The following is a 16,848-nucleotide window of genomic DNA, read 5'->3' on the forward strand; positions in this document are numbered from 1 at the left end:
CTCAAGCTGGAATGATATTTGTTGTTCTTTGGCAGATGATACTAGGGAAGGCACCCGATGTTACTGTATGTATGTACATGTGGCTCTTGCTCGTACAGGTTTCAGGTCCTCAGGCTGTCCCATCAGGCACCTGCATAGGTGTACCTGGCGTCGAAAGCATGCTCTTTCCTCCTCCAAGAATTGTTGTAAGTAGAACCTAGACGGCAGGCGGACCTCCCTTTTCTGGTCACCGGGGCGCCGTTCAGCTGAAGATAGCAAGCACGGCTGGCGCGCGACTGCAGTGTGAACTGACTTCTGTATGTGAGTGTGTTTGGGAGGAGTCAAACCGAATCAAGTCAGGGTTGCTATGCAGAATTAGAACCGTGCACATCCTGATGTGGCCGGTTCGACCCATTGCAACCCCCAGGCCGTTCGATGGGTGGTGTTTTGAACGAGGTCGATGCGAAAGCATCATCGCAAGCGCAGCCTCGTGAGAACGCTCCGAGGTGGACCGGGGGAAAAAAGCTTGGCATTTCTTGCTCAAACGGAGTCCCAACGGAAACAAAGAAGCCCTGTGGAGAACCCCGGATCCCTGTTACCGCCCCACTCCGCTCCTTTTTGCTGGCAGTTCTCGCGGGCACACCAAGAACAGGCGGGATCTGCTCGAGGTGCTGCGCCGCCACATCCCCAACCTTGCATTGACGCACTGCAACGCCAAGCTGCCTGCTGCTGCTCTTCCGCGTCTGCTCGTCTACATAGTACTGCCCAAGCATGCAATGCACCCAGACCGGTTGCACAGAACAGCCCCGGTACCGTGGCCCCCGCGCCATGCGTGATGAGGCTCGCTTTGGGCTCGCTTTGGCGACTGCACCTCCGCGTTTCTCGTTGGCTTGACACGACTCACTCCTCCCTCATCTGCCATTTCGCTACCGCGGTAGGACGGGAACTTTCGCAAAACGCATGTACGTACGGAGTACACACAGACATACGGATCGGATACTAAGTATCAGTCCCACCATTATCCGTAGATAACCTGAGCGGACCCATGATCGGACTGCCTCGCGTCCGACTCGTCGAGATACGGGGCAGCAATCAGAGAGACGCGGCAACTACCCCGCCCTGTTTGATTGACTCGATGCTGGAAGAAACGGAGGCCGGGCTCTGCCCAGGATGTTACTTAGTTCTTGTTTGGCGGCAAATTGACAGTGGCTTGGGTGTTGCGTTACACAGGATCCTCCCAGCCGCGACCGTCTGGCTGGCAGGCATCAGTTAGACGCGCTAGGGAAGCCCATCCTTGTAACTGGCCAATTACAAATAACTCTCTCATTCAACGTCACCAATCGCCCTTGCTACCTTTTCTGCCAAGGTGCGGCCACAGGCGGGACAAAAGTTCATGACCGACTCCGTAGACCGTAGCCGCGCAAGGGCGCGGAGGGAACGGAAGGAGCAGACGTACTCGGAGGAAGGGAGCACTGGACACCCTCGACCGGTGACTCAACTGCGAGTTGTTTACTAAGCGACGGGTGCGTATCTGGCTCAATGTTGGGGTGGCATTCTCGGCTCCTGTCGCTGCAACCTGGCAACCACACCCGCCCGAAGAGATGGCCATTTCTACCACACCAGATGACAGTGTCCTGCCTTGTCTTGACCGCCTCGGGGACTGGCATGCAATTATGAAGACGGAAATGGCTACATGGGATGCTTCCCGGGACGTTTGAGCTGCTTCGGTCCCAGGGCCCTTTCCGAGAAGCCCGCCCAAAAGAGCGGCAGCATAGAACCTGTTGTTGCTGCATGGCGGCACAACACGAACTTTACTTCTCGCCCCGGCCAGGTTTCAGCGGGACGCTGAACACCTCGATACTCACTGCCCAAGTTTTCATGGGGATGTTCTTGGTGTGCGAGCACCAAACCAGTTAGAATGCTGCGTCACAAAACATCAACCGGCCCGCACTTCTTTCCTTGGAGTTCAGCCCTACAAGATACATACACTACTGCGTACTTCATACAGACCTTACATGAGTGCGTACATACGGACGTGCGTACATACATACATACTGATGTGCAGGCCGCGAGGTAAGGTAACCTGTAGGCGCGGCCCAAAACATGCATTTGTCAGGCGGCCCGCCCGCAACACCGACAACCACCTCGTGCAGTGCTACCTTGCTCCCTTCCCGGGGGCTACTCATTTGTGTGCTTGTCGGAAATCCGACAAGTCAGGGTACTTACTTAGCACCCAGCCCGACGCTCTCGCTCATACTCCCCCCATGCAAGTCCTGTAGGGTTCTTTTCGTCGAGCTCGCATTCTCGGCCGCCTCCTACACCGCCATATCGACGGCAACGAGTTGCCCAATTCTAAGTGCAGATCAGTGCTAGTAATTGGGAAGTGGGCAGTGTTCCTTTTTCGTATCCCTCGTTTTCATTGCCGGGGGCGGCCCTGGACGGCAGCTCCGTGCGCTCCGATTCCGAGCGAACCCGGGGAATCAGCGTCTGAGTCGACGCGATCCTTTTAACCAAAAAGAAAAAAAAAAGTCCCGTGGGTACAGTAGACACGGATCCCAGACAAGCGACTGTGGCTTTGTTCCGACGCTCATCGATGTCGTGGGGAACAGCGGAGTGGTACACGTCGCATCCACTGGATGCTTGCGCTGTGCTGCTGTGCTGCTGTGCTGCTGTGCTCCTGTGGAGGAAGGGAGGCGAGCAATAAGCCACCGCATCGGCCAGCCCTACGAGGTGGTGCAGCGTATGTACTGTATATACGCAGTACGGGTCTGGCCAATAACCACACTACGTGTTTCAATCTCGTCCTGGTATTGGTGTCGCGCGTGGGGTAGTGTGCGTGTGTTGTGTAAGTACACGGAGAAGGGTGTATCTGCAAGACAAGTCATGTACTTTGTTCGTAGCTCTCTCTCCGTCTTTTTCTGCCGTCTTTTCCCCGTCAGGCAAAGCGTTGCTGTTTTGACGGCACCCACGGGACCGACTTGGTCGCAGCGAACCCAATGGGAAAATCAATCTGTGCATATTTGTATTCAGCACCACGCAGGCAGTTATTTGTTAGACACACCGCGCCCTCGGTGCCGTCGTAAAGAAGACCAAGCCCCGGATCAACCGGACACGTGCAGAGCGATAGGCCGAAACGGAGCACGGCAAGTGCCAACCGCGCCGTTTCCAGTTCCGTTCCACTCCGAAACGAAACTTTCCGAACGCGGGTATTTTGCCCTCTGCAAGAAGGTAAAGCTCGACAATCATTTTTTATTGGTGCCATGAGACAGCTCTACGCAAGCCGACCTCGAGAGAGTAGTAACGAATAGAATGCGGAAAAGGGACGGCACTATTTCTGTCAAGTACAGGAGCGAATAAGGAAAAGAAAATGCACACTAAGCTCTTCCTCGACGAATGCTCGTTGTGGTGAGGTTGATGCCCAAACCCCAGGCCATCTTGGTGCGCAGCGGGTGTCGGCAGCAGTAGCGTTTCATTGCTATCCAGAGTCTCTAATATAAAAACGTTTTTGCCTGGACAACGAGGCCACCCAACATGATTTTTCCACATTTGGCTGGCACGTGGACCCGAGGTTAGGGCACTGGGCCCGGGAACATACATTGCCGCTGCATCTGCAGGCCGCTGTTCCTCGCTCTTTTCTGCCCGCGGCCCTCTGGGCGGACGGCCAAAATCCCCGAGAAGCATAACATTGATGTCGCTTTTGGGACCGGCGAAACTCTTATCGCCGAACCAGACAAGGTGGTGATTAATTGGTTAACCCTGTACAGTGAAAATAAGTTTCCGGCCCTCGCGCGTCTGATTTGTTAGCTTCTATGCTTGCGTCTGCGGAGTTAATCAGAAGCTGATTACATTTCCTGCGGACATAGCCCACAGCTGCGTTACTAAGTCCGCGGGGAAGTTTACTGATCAAATGAATGGGGCCGCGCTACAAGGACGCTACCCCAAGCCCATGGCCCCGGTCTCAAGCAACGAATCGCCGCGGAGCAAACCGTACTTCTGGGAACCCTGAGGGACCGAGTCCAGGGTTCCCCATTGACTGCGGTATGCACACACACAACACTGCTGCTTGGTAGTAGGTGGTGTACGGATCACGCAGCCGCGCCTCCGGATGCGTCTCAATCCGGGCACTAGCGCAGTGTACATACTCGGGGAGTCGCTGAACGCGAGGAAGTATGGGCGCGCGACGGTACGACCCAACAAGCACGAGCGTCGGGCCACCAATCACCGCGAGTCCAACGTATGACGCAGCCGCGCATCTTTCGCTTCCTTCCCATTCATTCGTTCATCGCTCGACAGGCATCAGGCCTGGCGGTCCTGTCGCCTCAGCCTCTATTTTATTTTCGTTTTTTCCCCTTTTTTTCTCGAGTCTCCTTCAGGAAGGAGCAACGGGCTGTGCTGATCACCAAGCCATGGCCGACTGACCCCTTTGACCCAAACGCCTCCCTCCAAAAGCACCAGATTGATGGGCGTTCCGTCAGGACGCAACCATGCGCATCTGTTGATAGTTGCTCTGATTCCATCAGGGGGCCCCTTCTTGGCCTGGAAAAAAAAGCTGATTAGGTGAAATCGTCTCCACATGTTTGGAGAGGCATGTACACTTAAGTTTGGGCTTTGAAACCAGAATCCATTGATCCCATCTCCTATTAACCCCAGGAGGCGGCACAGGCAGCACGGAAGGCTTTCACGGACAAAGCCAATGCGGAATAGTCCGTATCTCCCCCCACACCCCAAAAAAAACCCAACCTGAAACCGCTGAGGCCGCTGTTGCTTGTGAACACCCTGGCCGGCCACTTCTTCGTGCCAGACAAAGGAGTTATACTACACCTTGGTTGTGGTTCACTTTGGGGGAAGGGGTACACTGAGGGTTACACAAAAGCTTGAACAGAGTACGGAGCATTCCTAACAAACCATGTTGAGAGGTTGAAAAAGCAACAAAAGCAAAACATTAAAAGATAAAAGAGAGAGAGAGAGTGAGTGAGTGAGAGAGAGCGAGAGAGAAGAATCCGCACGTCGCAGGTGCATAATACGCAACGACGGGAACGCCGTTCTTGCACACTGCTGAAGGCCTATTGCCTGATCAGGAAGCATGTTTCGAGATACAGCCGAGAGAGACGCCCACAATCATTGGTCTCTGACCGGCCGTCTGGCCCAGACCTGGGACCCTCACCCTCCCCCCTTCCGACACAACGCCCTATCAAGAAGTGCGGATACACCACTTGAGGAACTGAATTCGTAGTGTACGATGAGTGTGCGATCGCGCGTGTAGTGTACGTACATATGTACACAACTACATACCTACGTCCATTCGTACAGTACTTCGTGCCAAGCTATCCGCAAGTGCCACAGAACGGAGCGGTGGAGAGGGGGGGCCTCGACGCACCACGATCGTCCGGCTACGCCGACCCTGGCATTGCTATGCCTGTAGTGTAACTATACTTGTACGGTGCGCAATATCGCACATAACGAAGTACGGAATCCGTACATCCATCGAGCAGAGCGTCATGGAAGATACGGATTACCTCCCCACGTTGAACTCTGTACACAGTAGGGCGACAAAACACGCGCCATGCTGCGGAATAGGTGGGGAAGAGGGGAGGAGCCAAAGGCTCGGTAACTGTCATCTGCTTATAGGTATGTCTAGTAATCCGTACGGATACATACCTACCTCCACGTGCACGATGCAGCGGAAGCAGACTTGCCCCTGCAGGGCCGGAACTCAGGGGATGCATGTTGTCTGATTGCCTATCTGGGGTTGAAGGATGGGGAAACTAAATTGTAGGGCGCATGTGGCTGTCAATCGATCCGCCGAGGCGGTGCGGTGCCTTCGTTTTGTCATCGATAGGTAATCCAGAAGAACGCCCCGTTGACAAATCCTCCTAGCTACCTTCAACCTTCATTCCCCGCCCCTTGTTCGGACGACCCGGTAAAAAAAGGCGAGCGCGAGCGCGCCCGCCCGGGTCATGTCGAAAGAATGACGCTTCGCTGGGGAGGCAAAGAGCTGATAGGTTGGGCGCAAGCGAAAACTGGGCGAGATCCTTCCCGTTCGTCTGCTACTTATCGTGAGGTAGTTACTAGTGTAAGCGTAAACGAGCCGTTGTGGGTTGTTGAACAGGGACCCACAGCAGTTTTATAACGTTAGCAGTTAGCAACAACGAGCGCTACGGCGATCCGTTGGGCCGCGCTAAGCAGCCGCGAGAGCAGGAGCAAAATGACGTTATCAACAAGTTGAACCGCCGAGTCCTGGGGCTCGGGTACACGCTAATGTAGGTTCTTGCAACGCTGCTAGAACTCTTGGGAGCGATGCTCACTCGCTTCTCTCTTATTGCAAGTGTTTGTATTGTACACCCTGCCCGGGTGGGACGACGCGGGGAGTCGCGCAGGTACGGATCCAAAAGTCAGGCCCAAATCCGAGATGCAGACAACGAAATACACGTGGAAGTGTCTCAACGTGTGGCCCGGGATGCTATGCAGTCTTATCATGGACTCAGTAACTACATACGTAGCTACCTTTGTTGCACTGGCAGTGCCCTGTATCTGTGGTATGTGTGTACGGAGGGTACAGCACATGCCTGACTAGGCCTGGTATTGATGTACTGTGTAGCTTTGCAAAGCCGTCCCGAGCCTCTGGAAAGAGCCGGCCCCACCCGCCAAGTGGCATGCAAACACAGGTCTGTCGTCAGTGGGAAAAAGGGTGCCAGAAGCCTACTTACTGTGTAGAACGTCGCTACGTGGAATATGGCATGTTCCTTACGTACGGTAACACATCCACAGCGTTGTCCTGGCCGGCCCCACCGTCGTCCTCTAGCCATGCGAACTACAAGGAACTTAAAGGTATTAGCGGACCATCGTGGCATTGCATTGTTCACCGATGGCGGTGGCTTGGGATTGGGCGGAAAGCCCCATCTCCCGGATCCTTCTTCGGACCTCAACCACGTCGACGACGCTGCGCCTCCCCGGTTCTCCAAGGCCCCAAGCCAACCCGAGTGGCTGGGGCTCGGACTGCCGTTCGGTTCCTCCACGCCCCACGTCGTCATGACGACGGGCAGCGTCCTGGCCGAGGCTGTTTTGGAAGCATCGCAACGGTGAAGAAGTGGTGGGCGAAGGCTTTGCCGAGCTCGGCACATATTTCGCCGTGCTGCGATCTCGTTGCCTGGTATAGATGGCAGGGAATGATAGAGCCTCGAGTTGGATCTCTGGCGCTTCCTGGTCTTTTTGCGCAGAAGCGTGGTGTGTTCCCGTCCGTTAGTTACATGTATGTACGGATCCGTACAAACCTCCCTATTTCAGCAAAGTGGAATCCTAGCGAGGTAACTGCGTGGGCCATTCTGCTACGTTTCAATTGGTACATTAGTAGCGAGATTGTCCGGCTAACTAACTGTAGTGTACTTGGCACGCCCGGCGGATCTGAGCCTGGCAATCTACCGCGGATTAAGGAGTCTTTTGGTGGGGCTGCTTGTGGGTTTTGCCCTATATTTTAGCGGGATGCTTTGCCGTCCGCTCTTTGAAAGTCAATTAAGAGCGCTGAAACCGCACTCGGTAAAATGGCAGGCCGACCTTCGCAGTTGAATAGGTTGCTAGTGAACGGCCGCGAGAAACTCAATACGCCAACTAAAGCCTCGTGCTCTGCGGTGTCACAAGCAGGAATTGTGCAGATTTGGGACCTCTCAAGGATTACTGGCCCTTACGCGCGCGACGAGGAACAGCGGGCCTGTGTAGCGGAAGCCGACGGAGGCTCCCGGAACGGGATGTGTAGCCGACGCTGGAGGCGAGAGGTAGCTAATGGAGACATCCAAGACAAACGGATTGAACAGGGCACGATAGGCAACGACATTCTTTTGAGCGGCTTGCCCTGGTTTGGGACGGCTTGTCGCGATGCCAAGGCGCCAAAACAAAAACCTTATTTTAGGGCCCTGCAACTCGAGGATTGGGCCAACAAGCGCCGAGCGAAGTCGCCCGTCAAGCAGTCTAACATGGTAGATTTTAGCTATATCGTCACAGGACCACACGTGTATCTATGGTATCTATGCGACTTTATGTATGAAACCATCCGTATCGTACAGAGCAGATACATATGTACGAACAGATCCGAAACACACGCCATCCCCCATTAAACCCAAAAAACAGGCCAGACTCGTGCGGCAAGTGATACAGCCCGTAAGCCAGCCGCTTCACGGGACGGCGAGCCCGTTTCGTCGACATGGGCAAAGACACCGGGGGGGGGGGGATATCTCTCAGCTGGTGTTTCGAGTGCTCCCGACTCAGCAACCCCAAATTCTTAATGCTGAGTTCATTTCACTTATCCTGGCCAAATGAAAAAGCTTGGGGTTTCCTAAAAGAGAAAGCGTAACCGCAGCCCTACGGGCAAAGAGGCACCTCCACTAGTGTGATGATCCGCGGGGAGACGACCATCCAATCAGATTGAAGCCTGGTCCACACCGCCAAGGTCTTGTGCGAGCTACGTACTAATGTTAGCGCGACCAACAAGAGCGGGCAAAATAGCCTAACGCATGCGCGGGCTAATTTTCTGGCTGCCTGGGCGAGCCCGTTGCTCCGTTTCCCACCCGAGCTTCGGCTCCGTCTCTGTTGCTGCACCCGAAGGCAGTTGCGCAGCGCCCTCTCGTAAACCGAGCCACGCATGCCGCTCCGATGGTTGGATGCACTGCACCTTGCGGTCTTTTGTATTGTTTCTGGGCATACACCCCAGCTTTCCTCCTCATGCGCGATGCGCTGAGACACCCTCCGTGATCGAGGGTCCAGCTCGCGATGGAGCCGACTCGTCTCTTCTCTCTCCCCGACAACAGCCAAAGGACGAAGTCTGTGCGATGTTTGTCGGCTGCTTTGCCATCTCGTCTGTACGAGGGGGAAAACATATCGCATTTCAGCTCCCAGTCATCCGGAGCAGGAACAGCAAACGGAGGCTCCTCCGCGGCCACGGAGCACCCAGTTAGGTTGTCTTCGGCCTGCCCAGGGCGAGCAGTGCCCTCCACTACAATGCAGCTCACTACCTACCTACCCCGCTTGGCACCGCTGTGCGAGGTCGCAGGTTCCGTGCATGCGCCCAGTTAGCAAGGCCGCCCCTCCATTCCGGACACGACGACCCCTGTCCCGGAACCGTAGCGGGTACCTCAAGCCAGGCTGCAGGATAGCGGCCACATGTACTTTGTGGTGTACACTACGCTCACTGCCTTCCTCAGGATTCACCACGCACACCCCACATATCGACGATACACTACCCTACGATACCCTGCGTTCCATCGCGCCCTTCCCCCCCACCTTCCAGGGGTGTGGGATTCCCGCGCATGCCCTGTATCCCTGCTCGTTTCCACTGCCGGACAACAGCTTCGAGCCTCGATCGAGCCGCGCCCCCCCCCCTTGCCGGGGCTTTGGGTGTGGGTGGGTGACCGCGACGATGGAATTGGCGAGGAACCCAGGGTTGAGGTACCTTGACCCGACCCCGACGCCGCCATGTGGGCTTGAAGCAAGCCTCCCTCCCCCATGGCCGAGCGAACGGGCTTTGCAATATTTAATCTTGGAGCCTCCCCGACTTCCGGTGGCTGCGAGACCATCTCATCCTCAAGAAAGAAGATCCGTCTCGGACTTGTTGGAAGCAACGCCGAGCTCTTTGGAGCTCCTTATATCTTCCATTGTCCCTTGCCTTCCCCTCGCATCTGGGGATTTGGTTCTCACCTCCTCTTTCATATTGCTCACCCCCTCACCCTTCTCCCCAAAACACCTTGGACGTCTCGAACAACAGACGAGCAAGATGTTCGCCATGTCCCAACACACATATGCCTACCCGGTGCAATCAGCACCTGCCCCGGCGCGGCAATACTCCAGCCACAGCACGAGCAGCGCCTTCAGCAGCTCCGCCAACCCGGACGAGGACTGGACCAAGATTTCCGACCTCGCTGAGCGCCGGAGGATACAGAACCGCATTGCCCAGCGCAATTACCGTACGTGTACCGTCCTTGCTTGCCGGAGGAGCATCTGCGAAGTGTCGTGCCTGTTCTGGTCGCTAACCTCTCGCAACGATACAGGCAAGAAGCTCAAGAAGAGACTAGAGGAGCTCGAGAGGCGGGCGGGTTCCTCAGATGATGCCTCATCGTCGGGCAACGAGAAGCAGAGCCCGCCGGCCAAGGCGAAGCGGACACAGACAACCAAGGCCCAGAGGCAACAACAAGCACCGCCGCCTCCGCCGCCGCCGCCGCAGCCGCAGCCTGCCCAAGCGAAGCCGACCGTGCAGGGCCAATACACCCCACCCATGCACCACGACGACGAGTACCTCTTCCCCCCCTCATACGACGGGCGTGAGCGGTCACACACGCCACCCATGTTTATCTACTCGACCTACCCGGCCCCTCCTGAAGAGATGATGATGGCGCAATACGGGGGCATGCAGGGTTACCGCCCAATGACGACCGAGGCCTACACTGAGTACCTGTCGCCGCCGCAGCCGGTGCCGGTGACGCTGCCCTCCATGACCCACTTCAACGACGCCATCAAGCGGGAGCCCGGCTATCCCAGTGCGCTGCCGGCCGAGGACGGCCTGTCGTACATGAACTACAACGGCTACCCCTCCGTCGTGCCAGGCATGGACATGAACGCCGGCCACCCTTCGCCATACGACCAGATGCCGCATGTGAGTATAACCTCCTCCTCCTCCTCCTCCCTCTCCCTCTTCCTCACCATGGCCGAGCCCGTTGCTGACCGTAGCCGTGTTGAATGACAGACTCCGCCATCTCTCTCGCACTCCTATGATCAGTCCGCCGCCTGCTCGGACTCGGGGAGCTATGACGCGTACCCGACCACGCCGCTCTCCATGCCGGGCTCTCCCGGCCTTGTCCAGCAGGGGTAAAAAAAAACGCAAAAAAAGGAAATAAAAAAGAACAAAAACGAAGGGCTCTCCGGAAAGACATGCGAGATGAAACAACGTTGGATTCTTCTAACTGCCGCGGGAAGGCACTTAGGTTTAATTTCCGGGTATTTCCTTTTTTTTTTGGTCCGTTTAATTTGTTTTGCGCGATGTAGAACATGAGAACCATCGCTGGTACTATTATCTACGTTGAAATCTCCCCTTCTTTTTTTTTTTGTGAGGAGGAGAAGCGAGCCCACACTTGTTTTCTTGCTGATGAGAGACGAATGGGGGAACGTTCGAGGACTGGGAGCTTGGGAAGCATTGAGCCACACACACACACACTTGGAGGGACAACTTGGTTGTTTTTGTTGTTTGTGGGAGTTGTGGCGCACTGGCAGGACAGGGTTATATTGGTATTCTCATCGACTTTTCCTCGCAGTCGAAGCGCTCGACTCGAAGTACGGACTTCAGGCCAACAACGGTTGGATGGCATTCCAATATATATAACTATTGCCTACTTGTTCTATATATTCTCTCTCGCCGCCCAACATCATAAATAGTCGGGAGATATCGAAAAAAAAAGTGTTTTGAAGCAGCTCATGCTAACTTATGTCTTAACACCGTCCGTCGTGGAACTCGCCGCGAATATCTTAAGAGCTAGCTCTGCTACCCGCGTACATGGCTCTCAATAAGCCACGCTGCTCAAGTTTGCCATGATCTACTTCTTCTTCTTCTGCAGGTCCAATGATGCGCGACAGCGATCCGACCTGAGGAGCTGCGAAACGGACGACCTAACAAACGCGTCAACCGTTCGGGGCACATACCCGCGTGGGGGAAAACGGGGAGAGGGAGAAGGGGGGGGGGGGTGGAATAAGGGACAAGTCCCGAGAGAAAGGGAGGAGAGGAAGATGGATGAGTGCGAGAAGATGGGAGATTGAAGTCTGACAAATCCACTACTTCGGTATTCACTACTACCTTGGTTTCACCTCCGCCTCCACCTCCGCCTCCTTCCTCCCTTCGCTCCATCCTCCGCTTTTCCCCCTTGTTCTCGCGCTCTCTCTTTGGCCCGCCGGGCCTGCGCTAGTGTTGAAACCGTCAGCAAGAAGGACGGTCGGCAATAAGCGAGGCGGAGAGGCGGCGATAGGGCTGAACAGAGGGGAGCCCAGACCGGCGCCCTTTCCCTTTCTCCCCCCCCCCCCCCCCCCCCCCCCCCCCCCCCCCCCCCCCCCCCCCCCCCCCCCCCCCAACCCACCACCTTCGTCCTTCTCCCTTCTTCCCTCTAGCCCCCTTTTTTTTGAAAAAAAAAAAAAAAGAAATACCGGAGTACGTTATGTTGCTGTATTGTACAGTGTGTACATGCGACAAGTAAGGAATTGTTAAAACATCCCACCCCGAGCCCGGGGGCTGTTACAAGATTGGAGCCCGGCCGCCCGCTTTTCTTTGGTGTTGCGGCGGCGGCGGCGGCCCCGGGGGGGGGGGGGGGCTTTTCCTTCTTCTTCTTCTTCCGTCTCGTTTCTCAGTTATCCTGTTTTGCGTTTCTGCATTTCGTTTTGTTTCATGTCTTGTCTGCGCCATCTCCCATCACCGCCCTGTCATGTTCTTCCTCTTTCCATGTTCCTGCATGTATCTTGTTCATTTGGGGAGTCTAGACTACGGTACAACACGCCACTACTAGTCTGGAAGAGAGCAGCTAGTGGCCGGGTGCGCCGGGTAGAGGCCGTGTTTTGTGTTGTTTCGTGTGGTTCGGTTGAGCTGCTTCGTTTATTGATCCTTTCGGTCGCTCTCCCTTCGATGACGACAACAGCGTAACGGTTGCTGACCACCAGTAGGAACCATGCTAGAGGGTCTTGTACCGCCTGCGTATCTGTAGGTTATGTACCCCCATTCTTTTGTTATGACGTTCATGCTAGCCTGATGGGAAGCAAGAAATCCGATGGCTCGCACATGTACGCTGCTTAGTGCCGTGTACGTCTTTATGTGTGTACAATCGCATCAACCCTTCTTGGATCATATGTAAACGTTACGTAGGAAGGTATATTTGGTGAAATATTGCCCGGGACAAGGTTCCTTGCTGCTGGGAAGAAGTGGAGGGTGTACAGTACAAGAGCTGCACTGAACAAAAATGTACCATGGCTCGGCCAGCGCCGGCAACACCTGACACGCGCACACGCGCGCACACACACACACACGCACACATATACGAGCGGGTGCTTCCTCGCTTACTGAGTTCCAGCAAACCTTAGTTTGGCGCCAGCGGCGTTGGCGGCGGCGGCGCCGTCGCCGCCGCTGTGTTTTAGGCGGTACGAAACACGGGCGGGCAGTTTTAGCCCGATGTTTCCTGAGACACCGAGTGGAGGGGCCCCGGGCTGGCAACGGTCAACAAACACAGAATCATGGGGAAAGCAACGAAGGAGGGGAGGGACTGAGGCCGGTTGGGGATCGGGGTCGGGAGATTTGGCGAGGCACACGCAACGCACACAGTGGGTGGTGGAGGATGGTTTTTCGTCTAGTGGGGGATGTGCACCAGATCAGCGCGCCCTACTGAGTAATCCGTACCTGTACCACCCTCAATTAAACCTTCCTTCCTTCGCGCCTTCCTACGGGGCCGGTAGCCAAATGGAAAAGAAGGAAGGGAGGGAGGAAGGGGGTGGGGTAGAGCAAGCAAGCGAGGCTGGGTTGGAAGGTCCACGTGCGTTTTCGTGCTTTGCCCTGTCGTTCGGTGCCGCGTGGGCTGTTGCAAGAGGGCAGGCTAGTGTATGTAGGTACATACGTACGCTGCGGCGCAGCGTCGGAAGGCCCGATGATGCGCAAACCCGGCATTTTTTTCTTCTAGAAGGTCGCACGGAAATCGGGGCGGGCACAGAACGACGGTGCCGCGCGCCCGTGGGGCCCGCCATGTTTCGAGTGCCTGGTCGGCGATGGCGACGGCGATGGTTCGGATGAGTTTCTGTTGCAATGTCGGTGTGCGGCGGAGCCCAAAACATGGCAACTTTGTGGGCGTACGGAGAAGGGAACAACGGTGGCAGCTATGAATGAATGTATGTATGTATGTACTTGGTACATACGTAGGTATAACGCGATGATCTTATACACTAGCGTTGCTGTGCTCCAGACAAATCGTGCGATAAGGCGTGGCCTGGGCCGGCCCAGGCCGGGTCGAAACACAGGCTCGCGGATTGACGATGGTGTACCAGTCTCGTACTGTATGTAGTGCTATGCCCACTGGTCTCATTAATTACGACTTGGTAGGCATTGTCTGTCCACATACAGAGATAGCCGCCCTGCTAGACGGCACAAGCAGGGCAGAGGATTCTCTGTTCGGCTTAGCCCCGCGATGTCTGCATCACGGAGTTGCCGTGTGCACGACGGAGGAGGGATGGGAAGGGGTTGAACAATGACGGATGGATAAACGGTGACGTTCTTCTGTTTCCTCACGGGAATGCAACGCTTCGCTATCAATCCGGCTTGTTCCAGGCTGGCGGGAGACTGTACTGAATAGATAATGGGTAATTGAACGCTGCTGAGTCGGTTGGTGTTTCTGGCCGGCTAAAGAGGTCGGTCGTAATTACAGATTACAATGTTGGGCTCTATTTGGCCGTTCTGCGTCTTCTCGCCTGTTTCCTTTCCTTTCGTACGAAATAGGTAACTCAGCATGCAAGGTACGGAAGGATTCCGTACCTTGGGATACACTTCGTCAATATCAGAACCCAGTGCGCTCAAGGGGGGGAGCACAAGCGCCGTGCGCATGGAAAGGTGGGGTCCAGTGAGCGGCACAGTCGCACGCGAAAGCCAGAACGTGGCGCACTAGGAGTCCTGGTGTGCAACCCACTGCTGCGGCTATCGAGGGGACGCGTGGACGTCTGTACATACATACACTACGTATGATACCTTTTAGACTTTGAAACTTGGAGTTCCGTATGAACTCCGTCCTCCTTGCCGTCTAAGCGCCCTCCCTGGCTCTGGTGCTGTTTTTGGGTGTGTCCGGCTGTTCCGGGGCCAAAAAAAAAGCCAAGACCGTTTGGTGCGATACTTCGACAGGCATTCCAATCCACTGTTCCATGTCCGTCGCCCATTTGTTAGTTAGACCCTCCGAAACAGCCAGATCTGGGGTGAAAAGATCCGTGCAGCAGAAGAAGGAAAAAAATAAAATAAGGAAAGTGCGCCGCGTCGTGTTGGGATGAAGGCGAAACGCGTTATGGCATGCGAATGTATCTGATTACTGGCTCGCCTGCAAGAAGTTGTTGGTCCTTGTGCTTGTGAGCCGGTTTCGGGTTCGTCCATGAGGTGTCGCAGTCCGGGCCCGAAGATGGTCGCAGACGGCGGAAACGGAGTCGGAGTTGCGCTATAGCCGCGACAAAGGGGGCGCGGGGGAACTCTGCTGGGGTTAACGTCCATACCTAGTTGTTTGTAAGTAGTTCCGTTCGAGGATCTCAGAGCGGGAATATCCTCGACTTCTCCGGGACCGGGCGGATCGACTTGCCGTCCGAAGACCGCGTTTTCCGCCCGAGACACGGCCGGAGATAGTTAACATCACACAGTAATCCGTAGAGACGGAGCACTTCCACCCCCCTGTCGTGCACTGTAATTCGTACAGTGAACTCGGGCGCGATCCAGGGTGGAAGGATCAACGCACGAACTGTCAACGTTCCGTCCACCAGCTCTAGGGCCACCCGATTGGCTCTGCTATTCCTTTTTCCCCCAGGCCCGCCGATCTTAACTGCAGATAGTATGTATAGCACTAAAATGATGGCGATGCGAGCAAGTGCGAGAGAACCTCTCAGGTCACTGCAAGCAATATGCAAAAACGTCAAGCTTGCTTGGAGAGTTTGGCTAAGGTTGAATTCATTGCTCTTTGAACAGGTTTTTACCAGCAAAGGCCCTTGCGCCACCTTCGAGGGATTGTACGGAGTAACTACCACTTGCCCTAACTCCGCCGTAATCCCGGCCCATTCGTTCTTTCCCTGAGGGTTGAGAACTTCCAATGTTGATTTGTTGGTGTGTTGAGTCAAGCTGGAACATGGGCAGAGCCTCCCAATCTCGTTATTAGGTGCCTTATTTGCTTAAGGTAGGTACGTAGGTAGGTAGGGAGGGACGGAGGGAAGGAGGTATGGTAGGTACTCAAGAAACAACGTTTACCGCGAAAGCAAGGTACCGAACCATCTCAACCATCATCTTCATTCTTCGGGTACCTACTGCATTCCGTCCTGCGTAGAGTGCGCAGCACCTCCATAGGAGTCTACGTAAGGTATGTACTGTACTGTACATCAGTCACCTACCTGTATCGATCTTCCCAACAGTCAGCCCTACGGGCCGTTTAAACGTGCCCGATCCCTGCGACGACGCACCTCCAGTCAGCAAACTGGTTATCCTCCGTACTCTCGTCACATTGCGATTCCCTTTCTCCACACACGCTCGCCACAGGAGTTCTTTCCGGGTCCCGTGGCACATCGACTTCGGGCCTATGGGGAAGGCGCTAGCTTTCGACAAATTGGTGTCTTTCGTGAGAGTCCTCGCCTTCGGAATCTACTCCTGCGAGCCGTTCTGGGCCCCATGGTCTACTACTAATGATTCATTATTGACCTAGGAGACACCTGTCTTTTTCGGGGAGCCAGATCCATCATCAACCATGGACGAGGGACCAACATGAACCTGGGAACATGCATGAGATACATACACTCTAGGGGAGTATGAGATGTGACGGCACGCACATATGCCTAGTCAAGATGTTGGAGATCAGCGATCTCCCCTGATACCAGCCCCCCACCCTCTATATATCCCAATTCCCGAGTCATACCCGCGAATCCCCCGAGCGCATCGTATCGCCCGCCACGACAGAAGCCGTCGCGGCGCGAGCGTGTCTCGCTCCTTCGCGGGCAACCGGCAAGAGGGGGAATGGTACAGGGAAGGAATACGGAGTCCAGACTGATGGGACATGTGAGTGCCACGATGGTACGTTTTTCTGTCCGCCGTGCCCATACCCCGCGCGTCCGCACGCGCGCGCGTGTGTCTGCGCGTGT

General features: G+C 55.4%; 3 protein-coding genes across 3 annotated transcripts; all 3 read left to right on the forward strand.

Annotated features, from left to right (window-relative positions):
- Positions 1 to 804: 804 nt before the first annotated feature.
- On the forward strand, positions 805 to 1,325 carry P884DRAFT_261245 (uncharacterized protein). The gene is made up of 2 exons (XM_069441540.1): positions 805 to 941; positions 1,008 to 1,325. Exons 1-2 carry the CDS (start codon positions 815 to 817, stop codon positions 1,250 to 1,252), a joined length of 372 nt encoding a protein of 123 aa, XP_069296413.1. The 5' UTR covers positions 805 to 814; the 3' UTR covers positions 1,253 to 1,325.
- A 4,569-nt stretch (positions 1,326 to 5,894) lies between these two features.
- Positions 5,895 to 7,062, forward strand: P884DRAFT_309943 (uncharacterized protein; the record flags this gene model as incomplete). The annotated part of the gene is made up of 5 exons (XM_069445178.1): positions 5,895 to 6,035; positions 6,119 to 6,239; positions 6,501 to 6,515; positions 6,578 to 6,644; positions 6,808 to 7,062. The coding sequence occupies exons 1-5, from the start codon at positions 5,948 to 5,950 to the stop codon at positions 7,060 to 7,062; spliced, it is 546 nt and encodes a 181-aa protein (XP_069296414.1). The 5' UTR covers positions 5,895 to 5,947.
- A 2,677-nt stretch (positions 7,063 to 9,739) lies between these two features.
- Positions 9,740 to 10,831, forward strand: P884DRAFT_203972 (uncharacterized protein; the record flags this gene model as incomplete). Its single annotated transcript, XM_069438538.1, has 3 exons — positions 9,740 to 9,929; positions 10,014 to 10,615; positions 10,706 to 10,831. The coding sequence occupies 3 exons, from the start codon at positions 9,740 to 9,742 to the stop codon at positions 10,829 to 10,831; spliced, it is 918 nt and encodes a 305-aa protein (XP_069296415.1).
- Between the last annotated feature and the right edge of the window lie 6,017 nt (positions 10,832 to 16,848).

The sequence above is a fragment of the Thermothelomyces heterothallicus genome (genome assembly GCF_042370625.1).
Source record: "Thermothelomyces heterothallicus CBS 202.75 unplaced genomic scaffold P884_scaffold_16, whole genome shotgun sequence".
Classification (NCBI taxonomy): domain Eukaryota; kingdom Fungi; phylum Ascomycota; class Sordariomycetes; order Sordariales; family Chaetomiaceae; genus Thermothelomyces; species Thermothelomyces heterothallicus.

Excerpts from the sequence above, each read along its gene's own strand:
- P884DRAFT_261245 (XM_069441540.1), top strand. The coding sequence starts at position 815 with ATGAGGCTCGCTTTGGGCTCGCTTTGGCGACTGCACCTCCGCGTTTCT. Across the intron at positions 942-1,007 it reads GGAACTTTCGCAAAACGCAT|ATAACCTGAGCGGACCCATG; the intron begins GTACGTACGGAG and ends CATTATCCGTAG.